Source organism: Rhododendron vialii, chromosome 8a, assembly GCF_030253575.1.
Source record: "Rhododendron vialii isolate Sample 1 chromosome 8a, ASM3025357v1".
In the NCBI taxonomy this organism is placed as follows: domain Eukaryota; kingdom Viridiplantae; phylum Streptophyta; class Magnoliopsida; order Ericales; family Ericaceae; genus Rhododendron; species Rhododendron vialii.
The window spans coordinates 27,671,701-27,689,793 of record NC_080564.1 but is presented as its reverse complement, the minus strand read 5'-3'; the positions used below and the strand labels follow the sequence as shown (position 1 = coordinate 27,689,793).

The following is an 18,093-nucleotide window of genomic DNA, read 5'->3' as shown; positions in this document are numbered from 1 at the left end:
ACCTTCACTATAAAGGAGAAATTATTGAATGTGAGAAAAGTGACGATAACTTGAGCGGAAGGGTTTACCTATCAAGGGTAAAGTCCTCCCCTCCCGTCACCACATTAGGGTGGTGAAAACCCTAGGAGGAGAAAGGGAAAGGAATAGAGAAGGCGGCTCGATCACAAATGATATTGTTGAGGTGATATGCCACTTCTATTTTTGGCCATGACAACCATAGAATTTTGAGTCTCCGGGGTTGGCTGATGCTATTTTCGAAAAGAATTTGTTAATTGGAGTAGTGTTTTTTTGGACAAACAAGCTCATCCCATTAAAACAACAAAGTTACATGCATCTCAAAGCAGCCTAAGCTTTATCATGGGTTACCTGTCCGGCGCATAAAATTAGGCCTTCAAAAAAATGCATTTGTTTCGTTAAAAAAAATTAATTTTTTTTTTCACAAATCAATAGATAGCAATAAGTTTTATTAGATTGTGAAAAAAAATTAATTTTTTAATAAAAAATATGAATGTTTCGTAAAGCCTAATTTTGCGCGCCGAACACCTACTTAGAGACGGAGGGAGTAACATTTACATCATCAAAGGAAGAACTTAAAAACCAAAAGTCCAAAATAACTGCTTGCAAAGCAGCATCGACTCCTTGAGGATTACATAAACCCTTGAGAGTTTTCGGTGGATGATTTTGATCCAAAAACTGTGTTGATAGTCACTTCAGGAACAGGAACAGAGTCATAGCTAGTAACTAACATCGGGAAAGGTATTTATCTGTCATGCAGTCCAAACTTTGAACATCACGCGAACATCTTATTGTTGGATGGGTTTGGGCTAGCTAGAGAGGCAATTTTAATGGCTTCTCTATACATTGATACCGCAATTGTTACAACTGTTTATGGAACTACCATGTGGGCAAAATATACTGGCTATATCGAATAATATCGACATTACTCTGAATTTTTACAACTGATCCCTATCTTGCTTTTTCTTACAAATTGAACATAGGCCAAAGTTGTGGATCCAAACACCCCGACATCCAGACCTATCGAAATTCTCTCCGCCACCAACAATTTCCGTCCGGATTCTGCCTGATCATTCATTGAGGACCTTTAAACTGATAACAGAGAGTGATGATTGAGAGCAATCAGGCAATGGTGATGAGGTTGTACCCAGAAATGAGAGTGCTGAGCGCCAAGGCAGCAAAAGCAAGCAAGGACATCGCTACGGACAGGGTAGCCATATATGTGAACTTGTCTTTGCCCCAGTTTGATACCCAATCGTCTATCCTGGTGGCTGCTGATGATGATGCCGATATAAGAAGATATGCCAGAATCTGCAACAAAGGTCAACCACTGAATCAAAATGTCATGTTTGGGGTGGCAATTACATGGAAAACAACATTCTAAAAACTATTAGTAGGTGAAATTATCTAATGCGCTACAGAATCCCAAAGGGAAGTAAATGGAACTACCAATTTAAAAATAAACCAAACCAACAACTCAAATAAACTATCCAACCTCCATGCCAAGCAATTTTAATCAACAATATAAGTAAAGAGCAATAAAGCTAAAGAACGCAAATGCCACGATATAGTGATATACGTGGAAACTACTTAGGGTCAACACACCGTAAGTATAAAGCATGGCCTAATCTACTCAAATTCCCATAAATCAAAAGGTTTAACAAAAAGACTACAAGTTAGGAATTACCAACTTTTACCCCAAGTCACACCTATTTCTGCTTCTTGACTAGCACCCTGTGCCCTGTCTTGACTCCATGGATTCCTTGAGCAATGCCAAAACCACCTCGATCTCCGGCCTAGAACAGCTCCGGTATCATCCGGCCATGTAGATTCATAGGCGTGAATGTATAGATTTAGAAAAGTGAAGATTTTTATGGAAACAAATCAACCTAGAGAGAATACATGGATTATTAGAGTATTTCTCTAGATTGAACTAAGATGATTGAACACAAGATTCAATACATCCAAATGCAAATGAGGCACAAGTGTAAAAGAGGTAATGCTTTCTCTCTCCAAAAGTGGGCTCATGTACTCTTGTAACCTAAAATGTAGAAAAATATGTTTTTATATCACCGAGGAAGGAAATATGCTCGAGTGCACTACTAGGCGCGTACAAGGGCCTTAGTATAGTAAGGCGCTACAAAGGCACTAGCTCTCTGAATCTAGAAAAAGGCTAGACAAACAAAACCTGCTGGAAAGGGCAAGCGCCCCACTAAGGCCCTATTAAGGCCCCAACTCTCTGAATCTAGGAAAAAGTCTAGACAACAAAGAGAATATGCCTTAGAAAATTTATCTTTTGCAAAACAAGGCAAGCCAAAAGAGCCTAATGCATTCATTAAAATTCTTCAAATATTTAGACATTAAAAAGCTTATGATGCATGGAAAAATGTTAACTAAATGCATATGACATGCATACACCAATCGAATTCCAAGCAATTTGCATGGCAAGGCTTTCTCGTCAACTCTTGAACCACCAGGCGGAGTATCTACACTAGACAAATATAAAAACCTCCCAAACCCAAATATAAAAAAGAATAATACAGACTCCAATGGTTTGTCATATCTGGAAAAAGAATCCAATTACTTTCCCGAGTTCAACTTAGTTAACGACGTGCCATGGCCTCATGGGTCATTCAAGTAAATTATACATTTATTTGGAACTAAACTAGACTACTAAATACTATACTTCATGAGCAAATGTCCGACAGACCCCAAGTAAGTGTCTGACGTGGGTACGTTATGCATTTTGAAGAGTCAATGTAACATCTATCCCAACTTGTATTAAAAACCAAAAATTGAAGCATCAGACATGGCAATAAACAACAGGGCTCACTTAAGCACTAGCAAAGCTACTTATGACAAACTAAAATTTTCTCACATGTTAGGGAGGTGTGGATAATCGACATAGAAAGTGGTAGACCAATGAATACGTACTGATTACAAAAAACTTGCCTGATCCATGGCAAAATTGAAGTGATAACGGAGGTGGTGAAAGATAACATGATTCCCAGTTATCAAATTGTAGGTTAGATTGCTTGCTTGAAACCCTGAATATGCAAAGCCAATTAAAGTCATGGCTACGCAATACCTGTACATGAATAAGGTCCATCATTGCATTAGTAAGAAACAAACAAAGCATCAGCTTAAAGCAAAAAGTTCTGATTAAAAAAAAAAGAAGTTGGAAAAAAAATTAAAAGAAAATGTTTATGATCTGCATGGAACGAGAAAAATCGTGGTTGCATTCAAAATAGCTCGAGCTCATGTCATTTGTAGTTTGAGTACTTAATTTGCCTGCCTTCAACAAATAAATTATGATATAGAATTCAGGCGAAGAGCTCTTAAAATCAGTTCACAAGGGGCAAAAGAAATGCCACAAGTGGCTTTCCCTTCTATTCAGAATCATCAAACTCCTGTGTGTGGGTATACATGCATATACACAAAAATATATGTAGCGGAGCAATCGATTATTGAAGCTTAATTTGAAAACTCATCAAGCTCCGACCCCAAGATATTATTACAGCAAGGGATGAACAAATATCCAGAGCTTTGATTCAGAATTCTCTTGATTCATCCCCTTGTGCATGCAGGCCCCAATTGCCACAACTGTAGTGGTTGTAGCTATAGGTATTTCGAGAATATACCTTAACCAGTTAACGCGCGATGGATTTAATGAATGGATTTGCTAGGATATATAGGCTATAACACAATCACCGTTTCAGTAAATGAAGTGGAGAAGCTATGCAAGGCAGGGTTTGGTTTTTCTGGGGTGATAGTGGAAAAGTTGGCCCTCATAAATCACCCTTACTGCTGCTCTACAAAATAGTACATGAGATTTTCATCCCTTTTACTCTAAATCATTCGTAGACATTCTTTTCGGAGGAATCTAATTCAGGCCCCAATCTCCCTAACGTCTAGACGAAAATCAAATTCAGACTTAAATTCCAAGTCCCACGTCTTCTATTTAGCTTTTTGTCATAATTTTTGGAATAATTATTTGTATCGACAAGAAAAATAAAAGAATATCTAAAAATGTCGTAATTTTTGGAATTAATTATTTGTAATAAAAATAAAAGAATATCTAAAAATGTAGACCTTTGTTGAAAAAAATTCATATATATGACGATATTATAGGGGAAAAAAAAGTTAGTTGAAGAGGTGATAGTAATATTCAAACCTGAATTCCGTGTATCTATAGTAGGAGTCTCCAGCCCATCCTCGAGACTTATCAGACATCATGACACAGAACGAAACCAAGCACAGAATCACCTCGCAAACCCTAAACCCTAACTCCGCCCTTTTCACCATCACCTCCCTCCTCCTCCTCCTCCTCAACCTCCGCCCTAACACCGCCGCCTCCTTACCGCCGCCAAAGCCTCCCTCCTTCGTCAACCCCGGGGGCGGCGGCAAATTCGGTACCGACGGCGTCTTTACGTTTTCCCGTTCGTCGTCCGATTGGAGGGCGGAGCGGAACGATTCGATGCGTGAATCGAGGTCCGACATTTGATCCTTCGCTGTTTTCTCGCCGTTTCCATGCTTTTTTCTCTTCGGCTGTATCTCTGTTTATATGAGTGATGAGTGTTTGGGAGGGAAGAAAAGGGCAAGGGAAAAGAGGGGGAGAGAACTTTTTCAAAAAGTGTACCAACATAATTTTATAACATATCTTCGGATGCAAATACGCCCACGACAGTTCGATGAGCTGTGTTACTTGTACAGACTGCTGTGCACGAATCATTTCTGCAGTTCGATGCACGTAGATCCATTTGCATTGACGCAATTGTTTTGTTTTGTGTTTTTTTTTTTGACAATATAAGAGATATCCCCACGTCTAAATGGGATGAGGCTAAGGCTCCGTTCCGGAACCGAAAATAAATACTTATTTTTTAAGAAAGTAATTTCAAGTTTAAAATTATAGACTTATTGAAATTCAAAAATATACAATATGGATTTTATTTGGAAGATCTCGATAAGATCTTTTATACGATACAAAAAAAATTAAAAAATTATTTTTCATTTACTTTATTTTTGAGTTTGAAAATATGAAATAAGCTGCTTAGTTGTTAAGAAAGTTTCTAGAACGGAGCCTAATGCACCTAGAGTCAGTCACAAAAAACCAACACTCACAGAAAACAGTGAAAAGCTGGGGGGATCATTGGACTCTCCTATAAGGATATTCACATGGATTTTCACCTTCTAACTGGTTGGCCTACCCCCCCAAGAATTGAACTCGCACCTCTAGGGTGGGAGCAAACCCCTTGACCTATGAAACAACACTAGTTGGGTGTTCGGAGTTGTGTTTTAAAGGTGTGTTGATAGAATTGTTTTTTTTTTTGTTTTATTTGGGTTTAGGTTTTCGCAGTCACTTTGTTGGAATTTGATTTGAGAGTTGGAAAAAAAGGAAGGGGGGAAAAGTTGTGATTTTGGAGAAGAGAGTGGATGGATGCTTTTCACTCGAGCAATTTTTTTATTTCTAATAAGATCACTCGAGCAACTTTTTATTTCTAAAGAAGTTTCCGAAAAGCTTCGACTTTTGGCTTTTGATTTGGGATTATGGAATAGAAAGTGATAAGTTGGGGAGGGGTTTGGGGTTGGGAGGATAGGATCATAGGACCAATAGCCTTTGTAGTGCGTGTGCTCAATCAAAATTAGTGCGCTCATCGTAATCTGAATTGTTTAGTTGTAGAGGTTTCTAAACACTACATGTATACCAAAAATCAAGTTAATCGGGTATTAAAGCATTGTGCAGCTTGTTTGGGAGAATAGTTTGGTACAACATCTCCAACGGAGTAATTCTTAAAGTGGATTAGATAGTTTGGTATGTTGAATATATTTCTAATTATACTAATTGTAAGATAAATAAATATAGTATGTCATTTTAAAGTGGGGAAATGAAATTAAGAAGGTTCTTATTTTTTGAATGGTTTTTCATATATTTGCAATAAAAAAAAAAACTGTCTCCAGTTTTAAAATTCGAATGAAGTGTGGTTGGAGGAGGGAGATTCATCAAAACGGAGATTCAAAGAACAAAAATGAAGATTTGAAACTTGATTAGAGATGCTCGTAATAGAGGGAGAAATAAAGTTCTGATTTCTTAGAGAGTGAAGAGGAAGCGGAGAGAGAAAGTGTGAAGTAATTTTTAACAAAAATAAAAAAAGAAGTCTTTATCGTTCGATTAATGAGGCAGCTTGTTATTGGCGGGGAGAGCTTCATTTATGGGATTTCCACCAGCTCACGTAGAATCTAATCTCTTCGATTAGTTCAATTTTTTTTTTTTTGGGAAAATTTTGATAGACCATGCCTCTGCGGCTCGTCCGTGTACCAAAAATAAAATAAAAAATCTCAATCGTCTGTCTCTGTGATTAATGGTCCAAATTTTAGTGTAAGATTTTCAATGTCATGTTTGTCGAAAACTTAATGCACCCTATTCCGCTGATTTTTGAAGCCACATGATTATGTGTTGAAATTCTTGCACTTGAAAAAAAATCTTTCATGAGAATCTGCTTGGAAATACACGGATTAAAAATAGAACATGATTTCGGTAAAAATTACCAAGGTCCATTAGCCACTATATATCAAGTCACATAAGTCACGTGCGTATGAATTAGCAGGAGCGCGAGTGTGAAAACGTTTTTGAATCACATCTGAAACTGCTAGAATATATGAGAGTGAGAGCAGAGGTACGAGATATTTTGAAGAATTATACGACTAAAGACACAACAATACGTGATTGTAGGAGCGCTGATTTGACAATTTTCTGAACAAAAAACCCATCTAGTGAAGGAAAAGTAAGCACTATGTTGTCTTGTCTGTTGAGCAATAATTTTGCTTTTAGGTTTCTTTGAATGTAAGCTTTCTCTTGCTTTAATACATGAACTTTACATATTCTATATATTCACCTACATCTCCAAATCAGCTTCGTCGTACATGGAACTGATAGCACCAACCAAACGATGGGCTATGACGTGCGTTTTCGCCGTCAATTATCGTACTGCGCTCGTATTTTCAATCTTTGCTCGTGGATTTTAGTAGTTTGGGATGTATTTCACAGACGCTTTTGTGCTCGCGCTTTCGCTCACACACGCGCACGCGAATTATGTAACTGAGGCCATGACTCATTGCCAACAACATACATCATACATGTCTTTCTACTTGCTTTCTACCTTTCTTCAAAAGCTCGTCTTATATACAGTAAGGCACTGTATCATTGGACAATGCAAAATGACATATCATTTATTGCCTAAAGATACAGTGTCACATCAGCATGTTGTGCATATTATTGTATAAAGTGTTATATTATTAGCATATCTCCTTCCAAAAAAAATTTGAACTTGACACGTTGCCAACATGATACATATGTTCCGACCTTTCTCCAAAAGCTTTGCTTGTCTATGTATAACCCATTGGTGAATTTCTACGGCTTCGAAATGCTCTTGGATAGTTATTCAATTGTTATGACAAAGCTACCCTGAAACTTCTAGTTCGGAGACGCTGCTGTGAGCCGAAACATTGGACTTTTTGTCAAAAACACTAAAAGGCCGCTGAATCGCCCTTGAGCCGTGTTTGGGCGCCGCGACTAGAGCAACACAAAAAAACACCTTGCACCGTTTTTGCCTTAATCTGCCCAATTGTACATCTTTTGTCATGATTAAGAGCATCTCCAACAGCCTCGGCATCTCCTCCCTTTGAAAGTTTTGCTGAGCTAACCTCCCAAAATCAGCTCCCAGCAGTCTTGCGGCGATTCTCGGCAGTTCCCAATTCGCTACAGTGACTCACCTCCCCAGCGAGTCATTGTAGCACTCGCCTCTCTCTCTCTCTCTCTACCTTGAGCCACCAGATCCAATAGTATCCACCGGTTGTGGAATTGATTTTGGTTTTCAATTTGAGAGAATGATTTTGGTTCAGTTTGAGATTAGATTTGTGGGTTCAGTCTGATTGTAAAGCCACCGTATTTGATTTTGGTGGCAATAATTTTAGTTTGACGGTGAAAGGCACCATGTCCGGGTGTGTTCAATTCGAGATTATGGGCAAAGGAAGAAACCGAGTCGGCAATTTTGGAGTAGCAACAGAGAAGAAAGTGTTCCTTTGTCTTGAACCGTGTGTGCGTGTGAGAGAGGGGGGGCGGGGGAACTGATTGTCGTCGAACGGAGATTTGGTCCGTTGGAATTGAAGTTTTGATCGGCATCGAGCAGAGCTTTGGCCAGAATCGATGTAAATCGTCATATGCCATGGTTGGAGAATCAGTGATGTGGGAATTTGCTTAGGAATCGCTTGAGTCTGTTGGAGATGCTCTTAAGGAGTCTTTAATTCAGCAACATTACCTAAGTAAAACCTCCAAAAATATTGGAGTTGATCCCCTGCAACCTCTTCTATTTCTTTCTTCAGTTTCTTCTTATTATATATTCAGCTTTGAACATCCCTAAAAGAACACTATTTTGTGGAAGGCATATAGAGGGAAAGTGAACAACAAATGAAAAAAAGAGAACCAACTAGAAGGACGCGTATGCTAGCTACAATATATGGTGAAACCACGGTCTCTGCTGACGATAAACAAGAAACATTTTCTCTTCATGAAGTTGCTATGAGCAAAGGGGAGTTAGATCAAACTAGTTACACGGGGCGACTCAGTTTGGTAGTTTCAATCTGTTGAATAGTACTAGGAAACTCTTCCCAGGTTCAAGATAAAGGAAACCGATATCTGCTCCTTCGACATATGGTCCCTACAATTTGGGAAAAGAAGTTAATCCTAAAACTTGGGCCAGAATCGAAAGGAAGGTTTTGCGTTTTTCAAAGCGTTCGCAATTCATTACCTTGCCACTGAGTTGGAGGAGTTCACCCTCAACCCACTTCGAATTTCGGAACCCATATTCTGCTACCATTCCTTGACCCTTATAGCTTGCAACCTGGAACAGAAGTCCACTTATTCAAAAAAAAAAAAAAAAAGCAGCAGCCTGGAACAGAAGGCCAACAAGAATATACCATTAAGTCAGCGAACTAAAGTTCAAGATCTGAGACTTAGAAACTCTACTATCATATGGAAGCACTTTTTCTACATGTCAGGACAGTGGAACATGAGTCCAAGGTAACCAAACGTACTCTCAGAAAACTATTAGCACAATTGCTGTAAATCCAGCACGGATATGAGCACAATATCTTTCCCATATCCTGATGCTTCTGCAAATGCCATGATGCATCTTTTCAATTGTATCATGATATCAAAGTTCTTCAAATTCAATCATTTATCATCTCCTATTTGCTGTGGTATTTTCTCGAACCAAGTTACTCATTTCCAAACCGTTACGGAATCCCAGCCCCCTTTTGTGCGACCACAGAAAATCACATGCACACATATAAATATCTGACGTATGCATGTTAGTTCATAGAAGGGATGCTACAAGTGTCAAGCTAGCAAACATTGACATGCGCAGCATGTCTGTTGTTGCATCGTGTGCATGTAGCGCACAAGTATAGGGTATGTGGTATTTTGAGGAGGCTACGATGGGCTATTATTTAGTACATAAGACGAAAGGAATGGTGACACAACATTTCAGCAAATGAACCAGCATATGTTATTGATGTTCAACAAATATTGGTAGACAAGCTATTCGATAATCCTTGATAAGATTTTGCCCGAGAAGATAAAGTATTTTAGAGCTTTGTCAGGGGAATTTGGCAAGAGAGGACACGAGGCATGATTCAGGAAAACTGGAAGTATGTCGACCACTCAATAATTCAAAATCATAGGAAGAACGTCCGCACACATCCGAGAGAGAGAGAGAAATGCAAACATAATTACCACTCCTAATTCATCCGGATACAACCGACGGTTGGGGATACGATTCTCTTTTACAATTTTGGCACGGAAGATAACCTGAACAAGTAGTTACATTGGTTAGCATACTAATAACGCCTTAAATAAAATACCTTGCTTAAGCAATTTACAGGTCGACCCGATCAAACCTAGATTTAAATTGGATAGAGTAGGAAAAAAACAAAATCAATTACACTTGTTAAGCTACTAATAAGTCGTAAACATAGAGCTAAAAGCAGCAAGACTGCAACCTAACAAAAGTTAGGCCGTTTGAACACATGAATGCATAATAAAGTGGGAGAGCATATACTATACAACCCGACAGAACAATAAATGACAGTTACCTGGCCAGCAGGAACATTTAGATCTCCTGTTAGCTTTACTGCCTCAACATACTCAAAAAACTCAATATCTGATGGCTTGTCAGCATCATCTTTCCTATTCCAACTACCATATTTACGTCTCAACTGAACTACTTCAGCACCAGAAGGACCGAAGGCACCAATATAAAGACCTACACTTCAACCAGCATATTTTGTGTATGAAAATAATAGTACCGCTTGAATTCATCACAGGCATGCGTGCACACAATGTGTGTGGAGAGAGAAAGAGAAGCTTACCATCAAAAGGATCGAAATGACCTTCAGCAAGAATAATTCGCCTAAAAGATGTATACTCAGATAACCTGAACCGCTTCTGATCCAGAGAAATAGCATGTTTGACGATTTCATGCACATCTTTAGACAACTGCGATGAACACAATAATCGATCAATATACTAAAGCCAAAAGCAACCTTACTTCCTGATGTGGCCATCAAAAAGCAACCAGGGATTACACAAAACAAAAGTAAAAAAAAAAGGGAGGGGCGGGGGGGTTGAGGGGGTGTTCCATTAAAGAAAAGGGACAGATTTATCTTCCACACTTTCCACAGTTGGAATTTGTTTTTACTAACTTTATGAAGCACAGACATCTTGGTATATCCTACTGGATACAATTCCGAAATTCCCTTCTAGCGAGGAACCATGATGATTTGGAAACAAAATTTTTGGAAAGACTGGTTAAATATTTAATCCAACATAAGCAGTGATGAAGAAACGGCATCCAGGAAGTTTTTCTCCTACAGAGAGAGAGAGAGAGAGAGAGAGAGAGAGAGAGAGAGAGAGAATTATGACCAAAGTTCACTTTTCCCATGGAATGTGTATAAAGTACCTAATGTAAAATTGAGAGTCCAAGTCTATTGTGTTTGGTGCTTGAAAAAAACTCGAATTAGTTCATTTACACATAAAACCGATTTAATTAGTTTCATCCAAAGTGAAACAATTTAAACTCACCTTTGAAGGTATCTCACCAGTAGGTCCAGAACCCCAAAATGCCTTGGCAACATCAGCAGGCATGAGTTCTGAAACAACTTTAGCTTCTATAGCTGATATACTTTCTTTGCTATCATGATCTTGACTTCTTGCAGGAATATGAAGCACGAAAGAATCTCTCTCCAGGTCTAAAATTTCAGCTGGCTGGCGGACATACTCATACTTAGTAGAACTATCCTCTTCATTATGTAAAACCCCTCCAATAAATACCTTCATAGCCATATTCGTTGCATCTTCTTTCGCTTGATTACCCTCTCCCATATCATCCACCTTACTCGTTTCACTATCAGAATCTTCACCATGCATTGCATTTTGATCACCTTCATGACTGAACTGCTTCACATCGTCCTCTATAACTTCTTCAGCGACATTAGTATTGCTCAATTCAAATTTCAATTGTGGAATTTTCTCTTTTAGAAAATTCAGCACACTTGTTAACCCTTCCTCAGTTTCTCCCTCAACCTTTATATTTCTACCCTCACTTTTCTCTTCTTTAGCTTCATCCCCATTTACATCAACAACAGACTCATCCTCAATCTCTGAAGTAGATGGCCCTTTTGTGGATGGCGAATTTGAGGTGTTCTTTGAACTTCCTTTGACTCGTTGCAAGAATACTACCTGACAATAAAAACACAATACCAGGCGTTCACGTGAAACTGCATGTGAGAGAGAGAGAGAGAGAGAGAGAGAGAGAGAGAGAGAGAGAGAGAGAGAGCCTGACATATCTAAGCGCAATAACCACTATTTTTAAGATATACTGACAGAAGTCTGGCTAGATCTCGTTTTTTGACAAACAATATGGCTAGATCATAGACTAGAATTTTGTGTCCTTTTCTATTTTTTGATTTGACTATATTTCATCGCTAAAACCCAAGACCATGTGCTTATTCGAAGGGGTGGTTATTTCAGTCAAAACTCAGTGTGCTTTCTTACTAGTAGGACCAAGTGAAAGTTTTGTTCTTCTTCTCACATAGTTCCCCTTTGTGTTATCTAAATACGCATAATGGATCATCTTTACAATCTTCTGTACTTTAGTCAATGACGCCTGTTATCATAGCAACTCTTTGCGAGTAGGTGTAGGTCCCCCAACCGGCATTTTTAACAAATTCCAGCAAACAATATCACTGATGTCCTCCCCATGCTCAATAACAATCTACTCACAGACAAGTACAACTCTGCTTCATATGAATTGCTGCCTGTAATGCATGAAAAGGGGATGCCAGCCAGGACAAGATCGGATACTAAGAATAGGATATTATCACCATGTTTGCTGCAAGTTAAGTGCTGCGGCTTAGGTTTTTGTGTCTCAAAAGTTGTGCCAATCTGTTTGACTTTGGCATACCTTCTGCTTTCGGCTTAAGGGGCAAAAACAACTTTTAATAAAATGAAAAGGGCTGATTTTTTAGAAGCTCCATTTGGACAGACTTATACATGCAAGTTATGCAACACACGCCCACGCTATGAACTATTAATTTCCTTCATGTAATTTCCTTTATTGGGCAAGGAAAGAAAACAAAGGCTTTGTGAATCACCTGCGAGGAATACGTCCCATCATCATTTTTTACCACAAACATTTCAAACACAGGAGTCCCAGGGGAAGCGGTGACCAACTGTCTGTAATAAACAACACACATTATTGTTTCCAACAAATCAGAGACTTGTCAAACGCAGGGCTTTACTTTTATTTTTTACTAGTTTATATTACCTCGGGCTATAAATCCTGCCAACATATCTGCCAACACCAGGAGTTATATGGATTAACTTGCCAAAGGGATCATCGGAATCCTTTGAACAACCTGCCCACCAACCGACCTGCATACAGGTGGGGACAAACAAAATTACAAAATGCCAAGAGAAAACCTGAAAAATTCTGTGCGTATTCAACTTATTAGAAACTATCCTCTTCCATCATCATGAGAAGTAAAGATTAGAAAAAGTTCAAGAAGATAGCGAACAGTAAACAATAACAATCACACAATGAGGAAAAAGCAGAGAGGCTGCCCAAGGAAATTTTAAAAAATGGATTTTAGTAATAGCTTGTAACGCCTAAAGAGTTACCAGCCCATGTCCTGCACATCTGGACAATTGTGAAGCATCATGATAACGCTCTTCGGCTATTGCATTCTGCAAAAGGAAACAGAAACATCAGATAAAGAGCCGAACTTTTTCTTTTTCCACTCGTCATTATACTTATGAGGAAAAAAAACTTGTCCAACCTTCATCTGAGACATTATGTCAGCAACACTGTCTTTTGATGTCGCCTCTGAAATTGCTTTCTTCAACTTTGCAGCTTCCTGGAAGTCTTCCCTCTCAACTGCATCTTCTAGTTGAAACTTTAAAGCACAGAAACCAATGCAAAATGTTTGATAAGAAAAATGACTAGTACTTTCCACGTTAACCTCCATGGCAGATAATTGTTCAATTTTCCCACCTTAGTTGCATAACCTCCTATAGGGTGGCGAATCCACCTCAGAATCTCGCTCCCAAGTTAGACTATCCTATGAATCTCACTTCCGTTGAGAAAGGAGCATGTTCCAAACTAGGACAGAACCTCCTAGGCAGGACACTAGAAAAATATTAACTTAAATTTGCTCAAGTACTAAAAAATAAGCATAATGTTTACTTACATTCAATGAAACTATACATATAGTTGCCACAAATTATGAATCACAATATATACACGTACAACATAATTGCATATATAAAATATTCCTAAACTTCCCTTGGTGCTCCCAAGCGAGGAGCTCCACCGCTCCCCAGCCAGCCATTCCCTGCTCCACTATAGACAACCATACAATGTGTATGGAGTGGGGGATTCCCTTTGTATGTGTTTAAACATGTCTAGCATAGCCTTTCCTGTTTTCTAGTGGTAGCAGGGGGTTAATCTTCCATTTTGCTCCTTGTATCATTTCTGTTTTCTGTTTTGATTCAGCTCGGTTGTGTTTTCCTAGTTGGCTTTTATTTCTTGTTGTATAGCTTGGAATTCCAATGTTATCCCCTTGATTCTTTGGGCTTGGTATTTTATAAAATCATCTTGTTCCAAAAAAAAGCCAAGATGAATTGATCCATGGTTATAGTGCAGATCGTGTCATGTGACCTCTATCCTATGTAGCACAGACACCGATACGGATATGGGACACGGAAATTCTAAGAAAATGGGGACATGGACACGGCGGGGGACACGGCAAAAATAAATAAATAACTATATAAATGTATCATAAATGTATCATAAATGTATGCAATAACAACTAATATATAGTGATATATACACTTCTTTTTTATATGTAATATATATACACTGGTATGTACTACTGTTATACCAGTACATACACACACATACATATATACTAGCGTCTTGCCCGTTCGATGCACATGAACGGAAAAAAAAATCAGTGAGAAGCAATGTTGTAAAAATTGCTAGGCGCTAGTCAGGCGGTAAATAGGCGCCTAGCGCCTAGGCACCGACTAGTTGGCCGCCTAGCTCCTAGGCAGCCAACTTTTAGAACACTGATGAGAAGTTTTTCCTTGTCCAGTCAATCAGTTGGTCGACATGTTTGGCTCTTGGAATTTTCCCTTTTTTCATGCAAAAAAAAGTAGGAAAATTCCACACCAACACATAAGAAAACAAAGATAGAAAGAAAGACAACATGTTTCATGCAAAATAAAGAATATATTTGTTATGCTATTGATTGAACTTAATTTCCTTTTCAAGCAAAATAAGTTATATATTTTACATTTCATAAAGAGTGTAGAATAATGAATAAAAAGATAATAAATGAGAAAATTCCATATAGGAGAGAGAGTCAAGGAGAGAGCTTCATTTTATTTTAGGCAACTAGTATAGATGTAAGATATACACATACACTTAGCGACAGAGATATATACATTGAATATATACCAGTACATACATACATACATACATATATACACACACACACACACACACACAGCGAGAGAGATACAAAGCGAGAGTTAGAATGACTCATCGAGAGAGAGATGAGAGAGACTGCTTCAAGGATGGTGAGGTTCGGTTATAGGTGCTGAAAAGCACCCATTTAACCTGTTTAACTCACGCTTTGTATGCCCAATTTCATTGTTATTTGACACACTTTGTGGTAGTATCGGTGTTAGCAGGCCTTCAGAGACCAATGGGAGCAAAAACACGCAAGTTGGAGGTTGTTTAAGGCAAAGGGTAGCTCGATGTGTGATTTGAGAGCAAAACCAAGCTTGCAGGATCGCTAGTCCGGTCGTGGTCCGGACCAGACAACCCAGAAAACCAAACTTTACCTTGCAGCATTGCTGGTCCGGATCTATGTTAGGAACGAGAACGGGAACGTGGTACGCACATGTCCGAATTTTTGGAACAACATGAGTAGGCTTCTATAGCTTACATTCTAAGAATCATCCAATAAAATGAAGTATTGTTTGTCTAACAATTCCTGAAAAACAAATTTCTATAAGCGTTAATGAGCAACTTTTCTTATATTTTGTCTTGCTAAAGCACTAATATCTCTTTTCTTCGTAGGAGAAATTTTGAGATCCCTTTGGATCGCTAAATTCATCGTATTGGAACACAGGTGTACCACATTCGGAACAATAGTTCCTAAACATAATTCGCTAGGGTAAAAGCGTTTCTCATAACATAGGTCTGGACAAGCGGCCCGGGAAGTGCAGACTTACAGCAACTCTGGTCCGAACAAGCCAAGCTCTGGTCCAGACGAGCAGGGCCGACAATCTCCATTTTTTAGCAATTTATTGGAATTTCTAGGTATTAGAATATAAATAGGAGTTTTAAACATTGTTAGTGGTTCCGACTTTTGTTTTAGAGGCAAGAGAAGAGAGAGAAACTCAATGGCCGGCTAAACACCATTCAAGGGGGAAGATGAAGCCACGATTCAAGTAACTTTGTTTATGTGTAGGAGTAGATTTATTTATTCGAATCGATTGAGTAACTAAGAACTCTTTTCGCCAATCAAAAAAAAAACAAAAAACTAAGAACTCTTTTCATTATGATTGAATGGAATGATTTTAATACTTTCAATATATAGACTATTTGTGTGTTAGCTCCTAAATACATAGTTTATCAATGGTTTTCTATGCTTGTGCTTGGGTAACAGAGATGGATTATGCTCGTAAGACGGATCGTGCTATTGGACAATCTGTGAAAGAAACAGGTTGTACTAGTAATTCTATGCTATGGGATAATCCATGCCCGTTAACAACTCAATATTCTCTTGACGATTATCGAAAGCATTTGCAAGCCCTAGCGATAATCCTTTATGATTTGAATAGTAAACCTAGCCTATACATAGACTAGTTACGTGGTCGGGGTGGATACAAAACCCTAGATCCTTCTCTCACTAGTTTTCAAACAACTTAATTATTTGTTTTCTTAATTCTAGTAGTTTCTCAAAACAATCAAAACAAACCACTCTCTTTACCTTCCGAATTGATCTAGAAATTAATCTAATTCAAAGTAACTTAGCCTCACTATCCATGTGGATCGATACTTGGACTTGGCCACTATTCTCATAGTAGTTTTCATACATTAATTTTTGATACGGTATGACACAATCATTCGGCTTTAAGGATGGTGGGGTTCCGTTCAATTGATGTCAACCTAGATTTTTAGGGTTTCCTGCTTTGATTGAGAGATAGATACTCCTTCGATCAATTTGTGTCTAATCAACCATTTAGGATTGTTTATATATGTTTGATTACACTAAAACCCATGTTTACCCCCCAAAAATGAAAAGACATTACACTTCTTCCCCTACCGTGTCCCCTACCGTGTCCCCCGTGTGGCCCCGTCCAAAAGTTAATCTAATATAAGGGACACACCATGTGATGTGTCACATATGTGGATATGGCGACCTCTAGGAGAGACAGTGCTTCATAGGTAGTTTTCAAGAAATCTTAGACCGTACCCATTTCCAATTCCCTTGTATGCCTAAACAAAACATAATGAACTAAATCAGCATTTTCTTCCAACACAAACACTGAAATCAACAACCAATACTGGATTTTCTCATTTTCCTATCTTTTCGTTACCTTTCTCCATACCAGGTATGAAAATCCAAAAAGCGCTTTACATTCCACTACCTATGTTTGCTAATGCTTACATTTCGTTCATTTATGAAATATTGTAACCAGCGTAATTTTTTAACTTTTTTAGAAGAGAGAGAGAGAGAGAGAGAGAGAGAGAGAGAGAGAGAGAGAGAGAGAGAGAACCTTGAGAAGAGAGGCGAAGCTTTCGGCCTGTTCGATTTCCGAGAAATGGCGGGTCCACCGATTCCAATCCCAATCCGAAGAAGCGAAATGGAAACTGGCACTGCAGCGGCGAGAAAGCTTTGAACTTGTACGGCGCCTGGAAAACTGCTTTCGAACCGCGCCCGAACCGAACCTCGTCTCGGCCGATTTCATCAAAATGCAATAAAAAGGAGGAGAAGTAGAAGAAGACGACAGGGGTGTGAATTGGGGCGCGGGGGCCGAACATCTCGCGCCCCACAGATTAGCTACCGCCATCTCTCTCTCTCTCTTCTAAGATGGAGTTGAAGCTCGGGTACGTGGATTATGGTGTAGACTTTTCCCACTGAATGGAATCGTAGTTCGTTCGCATGAGTGGGGGGAGGATAGTGTCTCTCGTTTGAACGCCAAGACCGTCGTATCCCCGTTCGATTTTGAGTTTGTGAGATTTTTTTAGGTTTTGTTTGGGAGTTGGTGAACAGAAAGGAAAATTTTAAAAAATTCTCCTCCCTTGTTTGGATTCCTATGGAAAGGTGAGGAAAAATCCTACTCTCCTATTTTCTCTTCAACTTTCCCTCTATTTTCTCTGGTAATTATTTTTCATTCCTTTCTCTCTCTTTTTCACAATTTTCAAACAGAGTCTTTAAGAGTAATAA

General features: G+C 38.7%; 2 protein-coding genes across 2 annotated transcripts; both read right to left on the bottom strand.

The window, feature by feature from the left end:
• Positions 1-759: 759 nt before the first annotated feature.
• Positions 760-4,692, bottom strand: LOC131298469 (CASP-like protein 4A3). The gene is made up of 3 exons (XM_058323949.1): positions 4,190-4,692; positions 2,968-3,103; positions 760-1,326 (listed from the first exon to the last, which is right to left on the bottom strand). Exons 1-3 carry the CDS (start codon positions 4,513-4,515, stop codon positions 1,138-1,140), a joined length of 651 nt encoding a protein of 216 aa, XP_058179932.1. The 5' UTR covers positions 4,516-4,692; the 3' UTR covers positions 760-1,137.
• Positions 4,693-8,480: 3,788 nt separating this feature from the next.
• Positions 8,481-17,868, bottom strand: LOC131336454 (protein EXECUTER 2, chloroplastic). Its single transcript, XM_058372308.1, has 11 exons — positions 17,423-17,868; positions 13,408-13,524; positions 13,250-13,315; positions 12,897-13,003; positions 12,724-12,805; positions 11,153-11,809; positions 10,441-10,567; positions 10,165-10,334; positions 9,806-9,880; positions 8,820-8,912; positions 8,481-8,729 (listed from the first exon to the last, which is right to left on the bottom strand). Exons 1-11 carry the CDS (start codon positions 17,714-17,716, stop codon positions 8,634-8,636), a joined length of 1,884 nt encoding a protein of 627 aa, XP_058228291.1. The 5' UTR covers positions 17,717-17,868; the 3' UTR covers positions 8,481-8,633.
• Positions 17,869-18,093: the final 225 nt, after the last annotated feature.

Coding starts and splice junctions, on each gene's coding strand:
- LOC131336454 (XM_058372308.1), bottom strand. CDS start 17,716: ATGGCGGTAGCTAATCTGTGGGGCGCGAGATGTTCGGCCCCCGCGCCC. Junction 11,810..12,723: donor ATGGGACGTATTCCTCGCAG/GTGATTCACAAA, acceptor TTTTATTGTCAG/GTAGTATTCTTGCAACGAGT. Junction 8,730..8,819: donor TCCTCCAACTCAGTGGCAAG/GTAATGAATTGC, acceptor CCCAAATTGTAG/GGACCATATGTCGAAGGAGC.
- LOC131298469 (XM_058323949.1), bottom strand. CDS start 4,515: ATGTCGGACCTCGATTCACGCATCGAATCGTTCCGCTCCGCCCTCCAA. Junction 3,104..4,189: donor TATAGATACACGGAATTCAG/GTTTGAATATTA, acceptor ATTCATGTACAG/GTATTGCGTAGCCATGACTT. Junction 1,327..2,967: donor TCAATTTTGCCATGGATCAG/GCAAGTTTTTTG, acceptor CCTTTGTTGCAG/ATTCTGGCATATCTTCTTAT.